The sequence below is a fragment of the Acomys russatus genome, chromosome 32 (assembly GCF_903995435.1).
Source record: "Acomys russatus chromosome 32, mAcoRus1.1, whole genome shotgun sequence".
NCBI classification, from domain to species: domain Eukaryota; kingdom Metazoa; phylum Chordata; class Mammalia; order Rodentia; family Muridae; genus Acomys; species Acomys russatus.
In genome coordinates, this window is record NC_067168.1 from 36225001 (window position 1) to 36245729 (window position 20729).

At 47.0% G+C, this 20729-nt stretch overlaps 1 protein-coding gene across 1 annotated transcript; it reads left to right on the plus strand.

Annotated features, from left to right (window-relative positions):
• Positions 1 to 13220: 13220 nt before the first annotated feature.
• LOC127184048 (neutrophilic granule protein-like) lies at positions 13221 to 16352 on the plus strand. The gene is made up of 4 exons (XM_051140267.1): positions 13221 to 13505; positions 14304 to 14405; positions 15576 to 15662; positions 16152 to 16352. Exons 1-4 carry the CDS (start codon positions 13326 to 13328, stop codon positions 16287 to 16289), a joined length of 507 nt encoding a protein of 168 aa, XP_050996224.1. The 5' UTR covers positions 13221 to 13325; the 3' UTR covers positions 16290 to 16352.
• Positions 16353 to 20729: the final 4377 nt, after the last annotated feature.

Consider the following 20729-nt stretch of genomic DNA (forward strand, 5'->3'; position numbering starts at 1 on the left):
GTTTCCCGTCACGAGGAGCTGACGCACCCCCTACAGCCTGCTGGGAGGTGCAGTCCGCGCCCCTGTAGCCGTCTGCACAGGCGCAGTCCTCTTTGCGCATGCCCAGTCTTCTTCGCGCAAAGGGTCTTGGGTTGGGGGCAAAGAGCCAATCCACGGTGAAGGGGCTTCTGGGAATGGTGGTCTTGTCCATTAAACTGTAGGCTCCGTAGTGGGAATATTGGTCTTCTCCACTAAAATCGAGGCTCCCCTGGGATTTTCTGTCTTGCGTAACGCTGTTCTCCCTTCTGGGAGGGCCCTTCAAAAACTCACCCATGAATTTGTAATCCCAAATCTTGAGATGGGTGAAGGACGGGATGGGTGCTGCAGTAGGAATATGGCGAGTGTGACGCTGGGGAGAGGTGACATGAGGACAGCCTTGAGCGAAGAGTGCAAAATGTACGGCCGGATGGAACCCAGACTTAAAATGCTAAAGGCTTCATTCTGTCAGAGCTGAGGGGACAGGGACACCACCAGCCTCTGCCGCCTGAGGAGTTGATTTTTAGTAGGGTTCATTTAATAGCCAAGTTAACACCTGGGGAGGCTGCGATTCTGGAAGGAACTATACAATGACGAGTATTTGTCTCTGGAGATATCTGTAAAACAGGAATTTTAAAGCTATATGTGTGTGTGTGTTGCTAAATTTTAGACACAAAGAGTGGAGTCGTAACTATAATCCGAACACCCCGAAGGCTGAGGGGGGAGGCTAGGGTCATTTCCAGGCTGCACTAGGCTACATAACAATACATTGTCTCAAATAAAGTTTAAAAATAAGGAAACAGAGACTAGTGAGTGGCCTTTTGTAGTCTTCTAGGAGGCCAGTGATTGGCTTTGGGTGAAAGGTTTAAAAAAAAAAAAGTGGGGGGGGGGGGGCTGGAGAGATGGCTCAGAGGTTAAGAGCACTAGCTGCTCTTCCAAAGGTCCTGAGTTCAATTCCCAGCAACCACACGGTGGCTCATAACTCATCTATGAGATCTGGTGCCCTCTTCTGGTGTGCATGCAGGCAAAACACTGTATATATGATAAATAAATAAATCTTTAAAAAAAAAAAAAAGTGGGTGTGGTAGCACACACCTTTAATCTCAGCACTCGAGAGGCAGAGGCAGGCAGATCATGGTAAGTTCGAGGCCAGGCTGGTCTACAAAGTGAATCCAGGACAGCTAAGGCTACACAGAGAAATGAAGAAGAAGAAGAAGAAGAAGAAAAGAAGAAGAAGAAGAAGAAGAAGAAGAAGAAGAAGAAGAAGAAAAGAAGAAGAAATTGGGTAGATAACTCGCTCTGAGCAACGTCTGAGAAATATTTTGAAACAAAGGCATACTAAATTGGGGTGGGTGGATGTTAGGGAACGAGACCAAAATTTATTTCCAAGTTCCTGCCTGGTGTATGTAGGTGGATGGCTGCCAGGCTGTTAACTGATGAGGAAGCTGGGAGGAAGAGTTTAGAAGGGAGAGTAAAGGTTCAGGTCTAGTTTGTGTAAAGGTGGGGATAGAGGCATGTAGAGGCTAAGAATATAGAATCTGATTCATAAGACAGGTTTCCCTGACCCAGGTAGGGCCCACATCCTTTTTGCACAGGAATACCAAAACCTTTCCATATTCAGTAAAGGGCTTACCTTCATGCCATACGGAGACAGTAAAACGTGTGTGTGTGTGTATATTAAGGATTAAGGACTGGAGAGATCCTTTAGTGGCTAAGAGCACCAACTGCGCTTCCAGAGGACCCGGGTTTGATTTTCAGCATCTACATGGCAGCTCCCAGCCCTCTGAAACTCCAGTTCCAGATCTGACGCCGCCTTCTGGCCTTCCAGGGCACTGCACATGTGTGGTGCACAGACATTCAGGCAAAACACCAGTGCATATACAGTAATAATAAAATGAAATGTAAAGAGCATGTTAGGGTGGGGAAATGACTCAGAGGGTAAGGTACCTGCCACACAGACATGGGGAACCTGAGTTCAATGCTGAGGATCCACCTAAAGGGAGAAAGACTGAGCGCTAGCTCTACAGAGCTGTCCTTTGACTTCCACATGTGCCATCCATCCCGCATACAGTGTGCACACAATAAAAATAAGTTTCGAAGCCAGCCATGGTGGCGAACACCTTTAATCCCAGCACTCGGGAGGCAGAGGCAGGAGGAACTCTGAGTTCAAAAGTTCAAAGCCAGCCTGGTCTACAAACCAAGTCTAGGACAACCAGGACTGTTACGCAGACAGAAACCCTGTCTTTAAAATCCCTAAAAAAAAAAAAGCTGGGCAGCCGTGGTGGTGGCACACACCTTTAATCCCAGCACTTGGGAGACAGAGGCAGTTGGATTGCTGTGAGTTCGAGGCCAGCCTTGTCTCCAAAGTGAGTCTAGGACAACCAAGGCTACACAGAGAAACTCTGTCTTGAGAAACAACAACAACAACAATAATAATTTGAAAGTAAGAAGCCAGCTAGTGCAGGTATCCACTCTCTTTGTCTCTGCTTCCTGGTTGCTGTGAGGTGAGCTGCTCTTCTGCAATCATGGTCGTCCTCCCTACTATAATTTGTTGGAACCATTGAAGCTGTGAGGCAAAATAACCCTTCCTTTAAAGCCTCTCTCAGGTATTTCGTCATAGCAATTAGGTCTGAGAACAGAGGGAGTGACTGCTTATGGGGAGCACTTCATTATGGATTATGACAATGCTCTGGAGGTGGATGATGGCATGGCCGTACGACAGTGTCAGTGCTTAGTACCACTGAGTTGTATACTTAAAATGGCCAGAATGGTAACGGTGACGTTAGATATGCTTTACTACAAGAATAAGAAAGACACAGAAAAAAGAAAAAAAAAGAAAGATGCGAAATCTTGCACTAAGCCAGGGGTGGGTAGCATGCACTTAGAATCCCAGCATGTGAGAGGTGAAGGGTCAGACAGGTCAAGCCTTGGGCTTGGGCTACACGAGAGCCTGCCTACTAACACATACACACAAGCAGACATTGCAGATACTTTTTCTGCAAAGCTTGGGAACAGCAGCTGGGGTCCGGCTGAGAGGAAGCCTGGTGAGCACAGTGCTGCTGGGCAAAGAGAGAGGCAGCAGCTTAGATCCCAAAAATGAGGCCAGGAAGAGATCAGTGTGGGCTGGAATAGGGAGGGGACAGGAGAGTTTCAGGGAGTCTTAATCCTTGTAAGACAGATCATCTACTGAAGGGGCATTCCAGTGCATGGAACCACAGGAAAAGCCCTAGGATTCCAAACATCCAGGTAGCAAGCAGAGCCTTCCTTCCTTTTTTTTTTTTTTTTGTTTTATGTTTTTTTTTTGTTTGTTTTGTTGTTCTTGTTGTTTTGTTTTTCGAGACAGGGTTTCTCTGTGTAGTCCTGGCTGTCCTGGACTCGCTTTGTAGAACAAGCTGACCTCAAACTCACAGCAATCAAACTGCCTCTGCCTCCTGAGTGCTGGGATTAAAGGCATACGCCACCACCGCCCCGCGGAGTGTGCATCTTGAGCATGCTAGCCCTACAGTCTGTCCTTCCCTGGCCCTCAGTACTTACTTAGCAGTGCCAGGCCTTGAAGCCAGGGTATTGTGTATGCTAGGCAAGCCCTCTTACCACTGAGCTCTACCTCTAGCCCTCTCTCCTCCGTAGAATGGCTGCCCCTAGTCCCACATGGTTAAACGGCTACAGGTTAAAGTACTACAGCACAGGTGTGCATCCTAGGGCATGTTGATTTTCTGCAGGTGCCACAACAGAGCACAAAGGACTGAATGAGTCGGATATAAGGAATTTAGGGCTGGGAATGAGGCACAACTGTAGCATCCTTTCCAAGAAAGCATGAAGCCCTGAGCTCAATCCTCAGTTACAGTGATTGATATGAACCTATCAGAGAGCAAGAAATCCTTCACAGATGTCAAATGCTGGGGCCGAGGGCAGGATGGGATGGGGAAGATGAAGCATCAGTGAGACGCCCCAGTTCTGTCTCATCTTTCCTGTGTACCCACTTCCCCAGCAAAGCAGGAAGTTAGAGGGAGGTAGCCTGAGTTCCAGTGGGTAAGAGTCAGCAGGTCAGTCACAAGGGGGCAGCAAACACCACATTAAGCCAGGTGGCTTCCTCGCAGGACCTTCACCCCCAGTAAGCTGCTGACACACAGCCAAGCCTTCTTGTTACCAACATGGAGTCTGGGCTTGTGGATTTGACACCCAAACCTCCCCCAACAAGTGAATGTAAGTGCCCAGGCTGGAGGGTTGATCCTTATTCAGCCAGTTTTACTTGACTCTCTCAGAGTCCCACAAAGTGTTCCAGGTGCTATTGAACAAAACAGGTGAACATCTCTGCTCCCAAGAAAGACTACATAATAGAAAAATGGGCTCAAGGTGAGGTAGTGGTGGAGGCAATGACTCAGCATTTGGAAGGCTGAGGTAGGTGACTTGTGAGTTTGAGGCCAGCTTGGGCTTCTTAGGACAACCCTGTCTTGACAGAAGCAACAGAGGAAGGAGAGAAAGAAAATGGAAAAAATTAGGAGAAGACAAATAGAAAGAGGTGGAGGAAAACCAAGGGAAGGCCAGGCGGTGGTGGCGCACGCCTTTAATCCCAGCACTCGGGAGGCAGAGGCAAGGGGCTCACTGTGAGTTCGAGGCCAGCCTGGTCTACAAAGTGAGTCCAGGACAGCCAAGGATACACAGAGAGACCCTGTCTTGAAAAACAAACAAACAGGGCTGGAGAGATGGCTCAGAGGTTAAGAGCACTGCTTGCTCTTCCAAAGGTCCCGAGTTCAATTCCAAGCAACCACGTGGTGGCTCACAACCATCTGTAATGAGATCTGGTTCTCTCTTCTGGTGTACATAAAAGAATAAAATAAAATTTAAAAAAAAAAAAAAGAAAGAAAAACAAACAAACAAAAGCAAGGGAAACATACCAATTCCCACTAGTAGTTCTATGATCTCTGTAGACATGCTGTGGCAAATGTACACATGTACACACAGACACACACGCACACACACACACACACACACACACACAGAGACAGACTAGGGCGGTGGGGGGGAAGTATACAAGCATATACAATGTGAATAGAAATTTACATGATGACGCACTCCTTTAATCCTAGTACTTGGGAGGTAGAGGCAGGTGGATCTCTGTGAGTTCAAAGCTAGCCTGTACAACAGAGTGAGTTCCAGGACAGCCAGAGCTGTTATACAGAAAAGCCCTGTCTCAAAAAACAAACAAACAAAAAAGAAACTTACATGGACATTCAAAACTATATGGAAAGAGGCCCCATCTCATTTATAACCAGGGAAACGCAAACCAAACTACACTGAAATGCCATTTGGTGACTATGAGCCAGTTAATAATGCATATAGTCCTTGCCAGGAGTGAGTTGCTTTCATGGTATAACTAAACTAACCTAAACCTCGCGCCCCCCCCCCCCCCCCCGCAGCATTGTTTATTTTATTTTTTTTCCGAGACAGGGTTTCTCTGTGTAACAGCCCTGGTTGTACTAGATTCACTTTGTAGACCAGGTTGGCCTTGAATTCACAGAGATCCACCTGCTTCTGCCTCCCAAGTGCTGGATTAAAGATTTGCACCACCACTCCTGCCACCTAAACTAAACTTTTGTTTTGTTTTTTCGTTTGTTTGTTTGTTTTTTTGTTTTTTGTTTTTTCGAGACAGGGTTTCTCTGTGTAGCCTTGGCTGTCCTGGACTCACTTTGTAGACCAGGCTGGCCTTGAGCTCACAGCAATTTGTCTGCCTCTGCCTCCCCATTGCTGGGATTAAAGGCATATGTCACCAGGCCTGGCTCTTTTCTTTTCTTTTTTCTTTTTAAGATTTATTTATTATTATGTATACAGTGCTCTGCCTGCATGTACACCTGCAGACCAGAAGAAAGCATCAGATCACATTATATATATGGTTGTGAGCTACCATGTGGTTGCTGGGAATTGAACTCAGGACCTCTGGAGGAGCAGTCAGTACCCTTAACCTCTGAGCCATCTCTCCAGCCCCTTGTTTTTGTTTTTTCAAGATAAGCTTTCTCTATGTATCCCTGGTTGTCCTGGAACTCACTCTGTAGACCAAGATGGCCTCAAACTCCCGAGTGCTGAAATAAAAAGGCAGATGCCACCATCACCCAGCTCAAATTGGCACTCTTGATTCTCTGGCCAGAGTTTCCTGCCTTCTTGTCTGTGGGCTCTGGACTGGGTGCGAACCACTCCAACCTGGAAGCTTTGCTCCTTCTCCCTGAAGCCTCCCTTGGCTCAAATTCCTGAATCGCTTCTTTATCAGTCAGGGAAACAGGGGCACAAAAGATGAAAGTGACTTCCCAAAACACACACGGTTCTGAGTAGGGCCACCCAAGAGAGAGGAAAGAAAAGAGGGCAGAGTAGGGGTGAAGGGTGGGGGTGAGGATGACAACGCAACAGGACACAACTCTCCTAGCACCCACAGGGCAGCTCACATCTGTCTGGTCTCCAACTTGGCAAAGGGGAGGCTGGAACAAGAGAGTCCACCTTGCATTGCTCCTCTTCCTGCCATCTTCCAGGCTCTTGAAGCTTGGGAGAAAGGCTTCTCCCTTATGTCTAAAAAGAGAGAGGACTTGCCCCAGCAGGAAGCAAAGGAGAGGCTTCTCCCTGCTCCTCTTCCTTCCAGACAGTCCTGAGCCTTTGAAAAACTAACAAATGTTGGAAAAGACTCCAACATCCAACACAGGAGATTTTCAAGGACCTTTGACCCACCCAGGGGAACCAGAGTATGGTCCTGGTGCCTGGGGTCAAGTGGTGCAAAGGCCACAGGAACACTGTAACTCACAGCAGCCTCCTAATTTTGTACAAAGAAGCCCAGCAGATTAAAAAAAAAAAAAAAAAGCCTGGTATGGTTTCTTTTTCCTTTTTTTTTCTTTTCTTTTTAGCTTATATTTTGAAGCATATTTTCTTTGTGTGTGGGGTGCGAGGGTGTATTCACATGTGTCACAGCCTGAGTGTGGAAGTCAGAGCACAAGTTGGGGAAGTTGGTTTTCCCCTTCCACCGTGTGGGTCCCAGAACGCAGAGCCACAGACTTGGAAAGCAAGCTCCTTTCTTGTTTTTCATTTTGAGACTCTGTCTCAGTTGGCTCAGGCCAGTCTCAACTTGATATGGAGCAGAGGATGATCTATAACTCTGATCCTCCTGCCTCCACTTCCTAAGAGCTGAGATTACAGGAGTGGTTAGCTTATCTGTGGGATTCTTTTGGTTTGGTTGGGTTTTTCGAGACAGGATTCCTCTGTGTAACAACCCTGGCTATCCTGGGTTATAAACTCACTTTATAAGCCAGGCTGGCCTCAAAATCACAGAGATCCACCTGCCTCTGCCTCCCGAGAGCTGAGCATCAATGGGATTCTTAAGACTTCGTTTATTGGGCTGTAGAAATGGCTTTGTGGTTAGGAGCACTAACTGCTTTTCCAGAAGACCTGGGTTCAATTCCCAGCACCCACACAGCAGCTCACAATTGTCTGTAATTCCAAGATCTGACCCCTTCACACAAACATACATGCAGGCAAAACTTGCAGAGTTCAGTTGTCCTTCCCCTGTGTTGTAGGTCCTGCAGAGCAAACCCAGCTTGTCAGGTTTAGTAGGAAGTGTCCCTAATCATTCCACCCAAAATCCTGGTTTTGTTTGTTTGTTTGTTTTGGTTTTTGTTTTTCGAGACAGGGTTTCTCTGGCTGGCCTGGGACTCACGGAGATCTGCCTGCCTCTGCCTCCCAAAGGCTGGGATTAAAGGAGCTCACTGCAACCACTCAGTTCCCTCTCCCCACTTTTTTAAAGGACTGTTTTATTTGGGGATAAGGGGTACTTTTGTATTAAAATCTCTGCATGGAAAGAAAACAACAGGGGATTTATCCCTCTCCTGCCTAGAACATAGTTGCAAATTTAAACCACCAATGGGCAGGACCTTCAGGTTCCAGAGCCTTCAATGTTGTCCTCCCCGCCCTCCCCCCTCCATCTGCCTGGAGCCAGGTAGCAAAGAGTAGCTCTGTCTAACATGGCAGAACCTCAAGACATCCTGGAGTTAGCAGGGTCTGCCTACAGGTTGGATAGGACCCTGTTGGGGTGCCAAAGCTACTGGGTCAGCCTGGGATGGGGTTAGCCTGGGATCTCTAAAGTGTAACTAAGGCCTATGCCTGTGGATAACAGCAATCTTATGCCCACACACTGGTTTAGAACATCAGGAATATATTGGGGGGGAGGAGAGAACCACTCTACTGGTAGTTCTGTGATCTTCTTAGACATGCTAGACATGCTATGGCAAAATGTCCACACAACACATAACACACACACACACACACACACACACACTGAAATGTGAGGATGTGAGGAAAAGGGGAAAAAAGGAATATCAGGTATATGTCTCCTTGGGAGCACTGTGCCATCTTCACTTTCTCCACCCCGCTCACCTTACTCAGACCACTTGAGCAAGGCTTCCGGAATCTGTGTTCACCACCTGACCACACATTACAGAAATGAGGAGGGGAGCCCTGAGAAGGCAAAAGGCTTTCCCAAAAGCCTACAGGAGGTGAGATGGGTCTTTCTTCATAATTCATTAGCCCTTATGAAATCTTTTGACTAGGCCTGACATTGTGTGTTATGTGTGGAGTCACTTGAGCTCATCTTCTGAAGTTCACAAGTGGACGACTTTTTTCTGGAGGTGGGGGTACACTTCCTGCAAGTGCCCTTGACCACTGAGCCTCTCTTCAGGCCTTATTTTCTCTGTCAATTTTGGAGACTACACGAGTGTCTCAAAGTTGTGGAGAGCCACGTCTTAGAAATCTGCAAATACTGGTGGTGTATTTCTGTAATCTCAGCACTCAGGAGGCAGAGGCAGATGGATTGATGTGAGTTCGAGGCCAGCCTGGTCTACAAAGTGAGTCCAGGACAGCCAGGGCTACACAGAGAAACCTTGTCTTGAAAAACAAAATAACACAACAACAAAACAAAACAAAAACAAAAACAAAGAAAGAAAGAAAGGAAGGAAGGAAGGAAGGAAGGAAGGAAGAAAGAAATCTGCAAAACCACTAAGTTATCTAAACCCTTGAGATTCTCTTTGAGTCCTGGGGATTGGAACCCAGAATCTTCACATGCCAAGCAAGCGCTGTAGACCAGGCTGGCCTTGAACTCACAATGATCCGCCTGCCTCTGCCTCCCAAGTGCTGGGATTAAAGGTGTGCACCACCACACCGGGCCATACATTATACTTTTTAATTAAAAATTTAAATATGTATTTATTTTATGAGTATGCCTGAGTGTATATAGATGCCCTTGGAAGCCAGAAGAGGGCATCAGATGAGTTGTGACCTTCCATGTAGGTGCTGGGAGTGAACCTGGGTCCCTTTTGTTGTTGTTTTTCAAGACAGGATTTTTCTGTGTAGCCTTGGCTGTCCTGGGCTTGCTTTGTAGACTAAGCTGGACTTGTACTCACAGTGACCTACCTGCCTCTGCCTCCCAAGTGCTGGGATTACAGGTGTGTGCCACTGTACCCAGCCAAATACTTTTCTTTTTTCTTTCCCGTCCCCACCCCATCCTATTCCCTTTTCTTGATGTCCTTTTTTGTTGTTGTTGTTGAGTTCTCCTATATGCATGTACACCTGCATGCCAGAAGAGGGCATCAGATCGCATCATAGATGGTTGTGAGCTGCTATGTGGTTTTTGGGAATTGAATTTAGGACCTCTGGAAGGGCAGCTTGTGCTCTTAACTGCTCAGCTATCTCTCCAGCCCCTCTAAATGTCTTTTTAAAACTATTATTTTGTTTCATATGTATGAGTGTTTTGCCTACATGTATGTCTCTACCACCACATGTGTTGTGGTAGCTGAGGGCAGAAGAGGGCACTGGTTCCCCTGGAACTGGAGTTCCAGAGAGAATCCAAGCATTCCACAAGAGCAGCCAGGGTTCTTAACTGCTGAACCGTTTCTCCAGCCCCCATCTGCTCGCTTTTCTAAATTCTAACTCAAAAAGCATAGCTTTTCCCTTTCCGTCTCTTCTTTGGCTATCAGCCAAAATCTTAAGCCCTGACCCCCTGGCTTTCACAGTGTTTTCTCTGAAAGCTCTCTCCACCAGCACACAGACACGTTCTACAGCTGCTTGCAGACCCTAACTCAAAAGGAATGGCTTTCTCTCTTCTTCTTTTGGGTTTTTGGTTTTGTTTTGTTTTGGCTTGGGTGTTTGTTTGTTGGTTGGTTGGTTTTTGTATTTTTGTTTTGGTTTGGTTTTTGGTTTTTTGAGACAGGGTCTCTCTGTGTAGCCTGGGCTGTTCTGGACTCACTTTGTAGACCAGGCTGGCCTTGAACTCACAGCGATCCGCCTGCCTCTGCCTCCTGAGTGCTGGGATTAAAGGTGTTTTGCCACCACGCTCGGCTTCTTTTGTTCTTTTGAGACAGGGTTTCTCCGTCCTGGACTCACTTCATAGACCAGGATGGCCTTGAACTCACAGAGATCCACCTAACTCCGTGTCGCGGCTTCTCTCTTCCTCTTCTGAGCCTTTTCTTTCTTCCTTCTCTTGGCAGTTGCAGAGACTCACAGCTTGCCTGCCCTGTTGTTTTTCTCTCAAACTCTAGCTGTAAGAAATAAATTGATTGATTTATTTAAAAAACAGAAACTTTGCAAGGATTTGCATAAACATTTCTCTAAAGACAAGCAGGAAGACACTAAGCACATAAAAAGACACTAAAAATTATTAAGCGTTAGGAAACCATAAATCAAAGCCACACTAGAGTAACATTCCATTGCCAGTGCGCCACTGAAGAAGCTGAAGCAAGAAGCCCTTGAATTTAAGGTCAAGATAACCTTTTGAAACAAAGACAGGATTGCAAGATGCTTATTACACTTTTTGAAATAAAGACATGGTTGCCCTTTCCTTGAACAGGCAGTACAGAACCTTTGAGGTTAAGGTTAAAGGTGGTGTGTAGCCCACTCCTTGAGAAACAGGAGTGAACCTAGTCTGTCCTCACTGTAAGATGGCTTTTAGCTGGGTGTGGTGATGCATACTTTTAATCCCAGCACTTGGGAGGCAGAGACAAGCAGATCACTGTGAGTTCGAGGCCAGCCCGGTCTACAAAGTGAGTCCAGGACAGCCAGGGCTACATGGAGAAACCCTGCCTTAGGGTGGGGGAGATGGCTTTTAAGCCTAAAGTGGGGGCTGGCTGGAATATCATCTGCTTTCTTATCTCTTTCAGGGGAACAGTAGCTCCTTGGCCATGAAAGCTAATGGTCGCTCTCACTAGCAAGAAGTCTCCAGAAGAAAGGTGGGGCATGTTCGGTCCCCTTTCAAGCTGCTTCCTAAGACTGCCTATACCTGAAAACAGGAATTTTTGTCCCTCTGGGCCATGAGCTGCTAGAGGCAAAGCACAGTGAGGATACTGATGTCAAAGCTGTGAGGGACCGGAGGGCCATGGACTATCAGGTCTTAATTTTTCAAAGTTTTATGCTTGATCTTAGCCAAAAGACCAAGAACGGCCAACCAGATGGCTCGGTGGGCAATGATATTTGCTGCGCAAGCCCGATGATCTGACTTCTGTCCTGGGACCCAGATGCTAGGAAGCAGGCGCTCTCCCAGCCCACCTTCAGTGGGTCAGCGCCAGTGCCACAGCATCACCAGCCACCAAGTGCGACACATTTCCACTGTTGCTACAGGTTGTTGTGCCCTTTACAAACTCTGTCATGGCTTGCTCTCTCTGTCCATCCCTCCCTCTCTCCCCTTTCTTTCTCTCTCTAACTCTCTCTCTTGTTCCTGCTCAGAGGGCCTCTCCCCTCCCCCCAATAACTCTCCCAAATGAGATTTGTAGTACGGTGTGACTTTACGGCATTCCCTAGCCCTGACCTGCCATGAAACTGTAGCAAGAACTAGCTCCACAAAGTTGTCCTCTGACTTCCGTACTCATGCCATGGCTATGGGTGCATGGGCATATACTAAGTGGTAAAGTTTAATAAGTGAATAAATTTTATTTTATTTTACTTATTTATTTATTGAGATAGGGTCTGACTATGAGTCTTCATGAAACTTCTCATGTAGAACAGGCTGGCCTTGAACTCACAGAGACCTTCTATAAGTCCCTAAAGGTGCAAGTGGCCAGGTCCCCACCCCAGACTTCCACCCTCTTGAGATGCAGGTGGCCAAGCTCCATCCTACAGGGGGGAAAAAAAACCCCAAGATCAGGGCACAAAATTCCACCAGTCCCACGCCACCCTGGAAAGCTCTGCTTCCACAAGAAACTCTATATAGCTGGGTGGTGGTAGCACATGTCTTTAGTCCCTGCATTTGGGATGCAGAGGCAGGTGGATCTCTGTGAGTTCGAGGCCAGCCTGGTCTACAGAGTGAGTTCCAGGACAGCCAAGGCTACACAGAGACACCCTGTCTCAAAAAAAAAAAAAAAAAAAAAATGCAATGAAAGAAAACAAAACCTACCTCCTGCTCAGTTTTTTTTTGCTGTTTCTCCCTCATCTCCCAACAGAGGCAGCCATTTTAGTGTGTCTTTCCCAATAAATCTTTTGCATGAGGTTTGTTGTCCCGTGTTTCTGGCTCCCTACTGCGAGGATATCTTTCCCCTCAGAGCTATACCACCTGTACCCTCTTGCCTCTGCCTCCCAAGGGCTGGGATGAAAGGTGTGCACCACCACACTGTACCTTTATTTTATTTGTAGGAACCAGTCTTACTATGTAGCCCTGGCTGGCCTGAAACTCACTTTGAAGAACAGTCTGACCTTGAACTCACAGAGTTCACACTTGGCTGTGTCTTCCAAGTACTGGGATTACAGATGTGTGCCACCATGCCTAATTTATAAACAAATTTGAAAGGCCAAGAAGTGATGACATTCAGAATTTTTAAACTCGATGCATTTTTAAAATGTATATGACACCATGGGTGTCACGCTGAGTATAGCCTCGAAATGACGGTCCCTTTGTGAACCTGGATGATTAACTTATATGTGGAGTCCATGGGTTCTGGGCAGCTATTTTTGGGGTCAAAACAGAAGAGCCAGGTAGAGAGGGAAGAGCTGTGAACTAGGAGATCTGGAGGAGGCCAGCAGGGACACCGAGGCCCAGAGTAAATAGATGTGCCCACCTGCCCACAAGTCTCTTGCTTCTTGCTTAGGACTGGCTTCGAAGGCCTGGTCTATTGCCCAAACCTTGCCTCTCTTGGCCAACAGTGTTTCATAACATTGGCCAATACTTGATTTCTAGCCAAGTAAAGAAGGGGCCCCCTTTCTGGGGACACCAACCTTTGATGTCGCCAGCCATCCTTGAGCAAGGCAGCCTCAGTATCACCTAAATAAAAGGGGATAAGAGTGGTAATGTGCCAGACACAATGGCAGGACTGTGGAAGGCCTTTGTATTGGTGGTGGCCTTGGCTGTGGTAGCCTGTGAGGCCCGTCGCCGCCTACAGAGTTATGATGATATTGTTGACCTGGCCGTAGAGACTTACAACAAAGGGCAGCGAGGAAAGCCCCTCTTCCGTCTGCTAAATGTCACCGTGCCGTCTAGTCAGGTGAGTGTCTGCCACTCCAGCCTGGGAAATAGGCAGCGTAGAAGGTTTCTTTTACCTAGACACTAGGGATGTAGCTTAGATGGTAGAGTGTTCGCCTTGCATGCATGAAACCCCGGGACTCGAACCCTATCAGGTAGAGGCAGAAGGATTGGAAGTTCAGGGTTAGCCTCAGCTATGTAATGAGTTCTAGGCTCAGCCATTTCTGCTGTCTGGACTGTCAGCCTGTCTCCTGGAGTGAGACATGAAGGGAAGGAATTTGTGTTCCTAGTCTATACAAGGGGATACTGGAGAGCACTATATACATAATAGTAAATAAAGAAATCTTTAAATAAAACGGGGATCCTGAAGTGCAAGCACAAGAGTATCATCGAGCAACCCCTCCCATTTTTTTTTTTTTTTTTTAGACAGAATGGCACATAGTCCAGGCTGCCTGGACCTTGCTACATAGCTGAGAATGGCCTTGAACTCCTCATCCTCCTGCCTCCCCCTCCCAAGGGTTGAGATTACAGGTGTGTGTCACCAGGCCCGATTATACCCTTTACTTTATGTCACCCTGGCTGGCCTGGAACTCACAGAGATCTACGTGTCTCCACCTCCTGAGTGCTGAGACTCAGGTAGGTATTACAATACTCACTGACTTTACCCTTTGGGTCTCGTGTTATTTAATAAAGCCCCAGACTTTGGTGGGCAGTGGAGACCCAGACTAGACTGATGCAGGCAGTATCTTGTAGCTTCTTTCTGCTTTGATGCCTCATCTATAAAGAAAAGATGGTCATGAGTTCTCTGTTGCGTCTTTAGAATCCGACGAGCAATATGCCACTCGAGTTCGTCATTAAGGAGACAATGTGCATCGCCGCGCCGGGGACACGGCCTGAGGACTGCGACTTCCTGGAGGATGGGGTGAGTCTCCTTCCAGCTCCCAGAGTGCCGTGTGGAGGAAGAGAAGTTCTCTCTCCTTCTCCAACATTTCCTGACCATTTCACTGGCCATTTTAATGTTGGGGCCTTTCTCACAATCAAGAGTTTTGGGCCGAGAGATGGCTTAGTGGGTATAGGAAACCTGGAGACAACAAGGTAAAGAGAGCTGACTCCCACCGGCTGTCCCCTGATCTTTGTGGCACCCATTCTCACATACCCCAAATAATTTTCAGAAAAAAAACAAAACAAAACCCTAGACTTTCTTTAATATCTTACTTTAAATGATTGCAATCACTTACTACAACAATATGTGGCTCAGCGGTGGAGTCTTACTTAGCACATCCAAGGCCCTTGGTTTGATTTTTAGTGTCAAAAAAAAAAAAAAAAATTGTGGAAGGAGGCATTACACGCTCAAAGCTACTATATGTATATGTATGTATATATGTATATATGCAAAATGACAAAGTATATCTGTAATCCACCTAGAGATGCTGCTTGGTTTTTTTCCACTGTGTAGTCTTGGTTGTCCTAGACTTGCTTTGTAGACCAGGCTGGCCTCAAACTCACAGCAACCCACCTCTGTGCCTCTCTGAGTGCTGGGATTACAGGCATGCGCCAGCAAACCCAGCTTGAGATGTTGGTTTTTACAAATAGAACTAGAAAGTAACATATTTTAAATGTTCTTTTACCATTCATATTTAAAGCAATGGTTAAATTTACTGATTCACGCTGGGTGTGGTGGCGCACGCCTTTACTCCCAGCACTTGGGAGGCAGAGGCAGGTGGATTGCTGTGAGTTCAAGGCCAGCCTGGTCAACAAAGCGAGTCCAGGACAGCCAAGGCTAACTCTGTCTCAAAAAACAAAACAAAACAAAAATTTACTGTTTCACAACCTCATGACCCACCTGTCGACATGTCTTCACCCACACATCTTCACCTTCAGCAAACATGGTTTTCTCTTGGCGTGGTAGCTTATGGGTGCCCTCTCCTGTAATAATTTTGTATGGGTGTCCTGTCGTTTATGGCGATGGGTGTGCATCTGTCCTTCCTGGTTGCTGTCTCATGTTGCTGGTTCTGGCTTGCATCTCTGGTTTGAGGACATCTCTCCTGAAATGTAGCAAGATGCCTCTAGCTCTTGTCCCATCCACCTGCAGGAGGAGCGGAACTGCATAGGGGAATTCTTCACAAGGCGGAAGTCAACCTCCTTGACCTTGACCTGCGACAGGGACTGCAGAAGAGAGGTGAGCAGCTGCTGCCCTAAACTACTCAGGGCCCAGTCCTGAGGTTAACCATCCGTTCCTGCTGGGCTCTTTCCTGGACTCCAGGAGACACTGAGTTGACTGTGTGTGCTACATATACACGCACGCACATGCATGTATACACACGAATCATCTGAAAAATAGAACCAACCAAGCCCCTTTTAGCAAAAAGTGAGGAGGTGCTGTACCAGCACCAGACCTTCGACCTTCCCACTGTTCGGGGAGGAGAAGCCCGGAAGAGTTCTTGAGGGGACTCTGGTGCTCAAGACAGCCCATGGAAGCTCACCCCCCCCCCCTCCTAATTCAGATCTGCTCAGGCCCTGTGGGCTCCAGTGGATGGAGGCCAGGCCTTCATGTTGTAGCTGATGCCTCTGTCGCCTCACCCTCCCCTTGAGGGAAAGATGACAGGCAGGTTGGGAAAGGACTCTGTCTACTGTTGATGGTGGTGACTGACTTGCATCTCTCCCACAGGGTGCCCAGGTGAGCAGTTTTGCTGATTACGTTGCCTCAAAAGAGGAGGACAAGTTCAAAGGTCTTCCCCCTAGGGTCAGGGACATTTATGAAAACGCCAAGTATGACATCATCGGCAATATCCTGCGTAATTTCTAAGTCTGGCAGAAGGAGAGGAGGCTCTGCCTGCCTACTGTGACCTTCCTCTACCTCCCTCTGCTGTCTCCACGCCCTGGCCCCGCTTCCCGCACTTCCCACGTATGCCCCTCTCTAGAAAACCTCCAGCTTCCAAAGCATTCATACCTTTACACACTGGCCTCCATTTGCCGGGACTTCTTGCCCTACCCTGTATCTGAAACTCCTATTTACTCTTCAAGGCCCAAGCTCAGAAGTCCCCTCCAGCGGGAAGCCTCCTTCCTCACTTTCCCAGAGCCAAAGTGTCCTTCCCGCGTGTGTTTACTCACAACCCTCAAACCACGTTGGTATCACGTGCTGTGTCCCCAGCCAGACAGCACTGCACCTATTCCCAGCTGGGCCTCCGGGCCAGTTGCAGGCGGCTAGAGAACAAATTGTTTGATGATGTCCTCGTGGCATCCTAGCAGGACAGTTCCTTTTGTACCAGACTCTTCGTACCCCTGCCCCCTGCCCAGTCACTGTGACACCAAATGCCCCTTTACATATGGAGACACCTTACCTGGGACGTGTGGAGATGGGGTGGGGGAGGGGTGGTCAGATCACCTTGAGGGAAACATATGAGAGGTTCAATAAAACGCTTCTGAGATTAGTGAGGCTGGGAATGAATGATGAGCTCGGAGCTGGACTGCCTGAACTTGGGGTGAAGAGACAAATGTGTCAGGCCTTGAGAAAATCTGTGAGGTCAGAGAAGGGGCCATAGAGGGAAAGTGAGGGGTCAGGTAGATGGCTCAGTGGGCAAGGGCACTTGCCACCCAACTAGAAAACCTGAGTCTGATCCCAGGACCTACATGATAGAAAGAGAAAACTACTGTAGGTTGTTTCTCTGACCTCTATGCATGTGCTGTGGCATCCATGTAAAATGCACACATGCATGCATGCTCTCTTGCACACACACACACACACACACACACACACACACACACACACACACCTTTTAAAAGTATAAACTTTTCCCCTAATTTTTAAGAGAGGGACTGGGTATGGGGGCCGAGGAGCCCAGGGAGGCAGAGTAAGTTGTCTGTGGCTGCCTTTAGTTCCTTAGCATAAAGTTTCTGTCATAACTTTAAACTTTCACATGCACACCACACTACCTCTTGAGCGCCCCTCCTGTGGGTATCAAAAAGGTCACTATAATCATCATTATCTGAAGGCCACTGCTTGTGTGTGAGAGACAGGATCTTGCTGTATAGCACAGGCTGACCTCAAACTCACACTATTCCTCCTACTTTGGCCTCCCCAGTGTCTGGGTTTCAGGTATGAGCCACCACGCCAAGCTTTACTCCTTTTTTTCATTGTCAACTAACTGTGAATAATGCATCTTGATGATATGTACCCCTTCTTCCTTTTTACTTCCTCCAACTCCTCCCTCCACACCCCCAAAACACCTTCAACATGTTCCCCTCCCCACCTCATGCCCTTGCTTTTTAATGTGTTAATAATAACTCACCAAGTCCAGTCAGTGCTGCCTGTTGGAATGTTGGTTGACCTTTGCAGACGTGAGCTCGTGCAGAGGTAATCACAGCTGCGGTGAGTCCAAGGGTGACGTGGCCAGGCCATGTCCCAAAGACAGAAGTTCACAGCGCTCAGCCCCATCCTGCAGCTCTTAGGGTTATTCCATCCCTTGTCAGCGATGTTCCCTGAGACTGGGGTGTGGTGTGTGTGATACAGATGACCCACTGAGGACCGAGCACTCTGTAGACACTCATTCTAAGCACTTTGACCAAGTGTGAATATCTGTACTAATGCTGACCTCTGGCCAAGGTTGGAAACAACATTAATCCCTGAGTATAAGCATAAATATTTAGAAGGCAGTTCGACAAAATGTCTTTAAGAAGATCGGGCGGTGGTGGTGCACGCCTTTAATCCCAGCACTCGGGAGGCAGAGGCAGGTGGATCACTGTGAGTTCTAGGCCAGCCTTGTCTACAATGTGAGTCCAGGACAGCCAAGGCTACATAGAGAAACCCTGTCTCAAAAAAACAAAACAAAACAAAACAAAACAAAAAAAAAAAAAAAACAAAAAGAAAAACAACAGTAGAAGGGTGTGTGAACTACTGAGCCACGCACAGCTCTTTGACCAGTTTTACAGTACCAGGCCTGAGCTCCTGCAGATCAGGCCTCAACCCAACCCAAAAGCAGCTGGTTACACACATGACCTCTATGCCACTAGAGCAGCAGAGGACATATCTTGCCTGCTAGGTCAGTATTGCGGCATGCGGGGTTGGATGCAGGGACACCACTGATGTCTTTTCTCCCCTAGTGGCCTGCATGGCATGGCACTTTCTGCTAGTGTGAAAGGAAGTTTTAAGGTCAGTTCCAACTTTCTTTCTCTGTGTCCTAAAACCAAAGTGTATTATGTCTTCAACAATGGGGCATCAGCCTGTGTTGTTTGGGGGCCCCTGGGGCTTCCCTGACCGTGACGTGTAGAGAGTTGGTACTGAAGCTTTCATTTAATAACTCGTGGCTCTCATGGGGATCGTTATCTGCCCATTCAACAGCATCTGTGTTCAAACTACTTCCACTTTTTTATTCATAATTTTAGATTAGTTTATAAAGTAGTGAGCTTCCAGCTAGGCAGTGGTAGCACATGCCTTTAAATCCAGCACTCGGGATGCAGAAGTGGGAGAATCTCTGAGTTCAAGACCAGACTGATCTGTAGAGCAAGATCCAGGACAGCCAGGGCTATGCAGAGAAACATGGCCTCCACAACAACAACAACGATGAAAATGACGCAGTGGGTTTCCTTAAGGGTTTCTCATACATCCCACCACCTCTTTGCCTCTTAACACATAGCCTAATCCCTGCTTAAGCCTTTAAATATCACTATTCACACACACCCCTCATGCCGTTATTATCATGTGCTCTACTATCTTCTTTTTGGGAGGCGGGGAAGGTTGTTTTTTTTTTTTTTTTTTTTTTTTGAGACAAGGTTTCTCTGTGTAGCCTTGGCTGTCCTGGAGTCTTTGTAGACCAGGCTGGCCTCGAACTCACAGTGATCCACCTGCCTCTGCCTCCTGAGTGGCTGGGATTAAAGGCATGCGCCACCACGCCCAACCCTATCCTCTTTTCTTTTTAAGTATTCACTTGATTTTGGTTAAATGAGCCTCAAAAAAAACAAAACAAACAAACAAAAAACAAAACAAAACAAAACAAAAAAACTGGTTCTCAGCCAGGGCAGTGGTGGTACAGAGGCAGGTGGATCTCTCTGAGTAAGAGGCCAGCCAGGGCTACACAGAGAAACCCTATCTTGAAAAACCTAATTATTTATTTAAAAACTTGGTTCTCTGTCAACCTCTAACACCCTTGCCACCTAAATCCTGTCATTTTGTTTGTGAAGCAAGTGCTTTAACTACTGAGCCATCTCTCCAGCCCATGAAGCCTTAAAAATATTTTTAATTTTAAAAGCCAGTGTGTGTGTGTGTGTGTGTGTGTGTGTGTGTGTGTGTGTGTGTGTGTGTGTGTGTACCACATGTGTACAATGACCGTGGAGGGCAGAAGAGGATGTTGGGTCATCTGGAAGAGTAGGAGGCTCCCTTACTGCTGAGCCATCTTTCCAGCTCTCTCTTTCTCTTCTTTTTCCTTTTTTTCTTTTCTTTCTTTGGAATAGAATCTCATTATGTAGCTCTGGCTCTCCTGAAACTCACTACATAGACCAGGCTGGCCTTGAACCCACAGATATCCACTTGTTTCTGCCTCTCAAGTGCTGAAGTTAAAAGTGTATGCCAAAAAGAATAAATAAAAATAAAATAAATAAAAGTGTATGCTACTGCACTCAGGAGGCAGAGACAGGTGGATCTCTGTGAGTTTGAGGCCAGCCTGGTCTACAAAGACAGTTCAGGACAACCAAGGCTATACAGAGAAACCCTGTCTCGAAAAACCAAAAGGAAAAAGAATAAAAAGTGTATGCCACCATGCCTGGCCTCACACATCTCACACACTTTTTTTCCATTGACTTTTCATAGTTTTTTTTTTTTTTTTTTTTTTACCACCCCACCCCCTCCTTTTCAGTGACTTTTCTGTGTACTGAAGTTAAAGACTTTCTGCTTGGGCATTTATGGATATGCTGGAGTGGAGGGGAGATGCTAGCTTTATGCAGACAACATGGCAGATGCATCCCATGGGAAACTAGATCTATAGTTTTGTGGCAGTTGAGGAAAGGGAAAACTTGAAAGCTGTGGCAGTCTGGACAGGAGCAAATACACAGCAGTGACAGAGAATCTCTGCATATTTTCCACCAGTATTCAATTGTATGAAATAAAACGCACAGATAACTTGTACTGGCTGCTGCTTTGTTGCTGTGATAAAACACTGTGAGCAAGGCAGCATACAGAAGGAAGGGCTTATACTTCCAGAGGGACAAGAGTCTATCATGCCAGGGAGTTGTGGCAGCAGGTGGCAGACATGAC

Coding starts and splice junctions, on each gene's coding strand:
- LOC127184048 (XM_051140267.1), top strand. CDS start 13,326: ATGGCAGGACTGTGGAAGGCCTTTGTATTGGTGGTGGCCTTGGCTGTG. Junction 13,506..14,303: donor TCACCGTGCCGTCTAGTCAG/GTGAGTGTCTGC, acceptor TTGCGTCTTTAG/AATCCGACGAGCAATATGCC. Junction 15,663..16,151: donor ACAGGGACTGCAGAAGAGAG/GTGAGCAGCTGC, acceptor TCTCTCCCACAG/GGTGCCCAGGTGAGCAGTTT.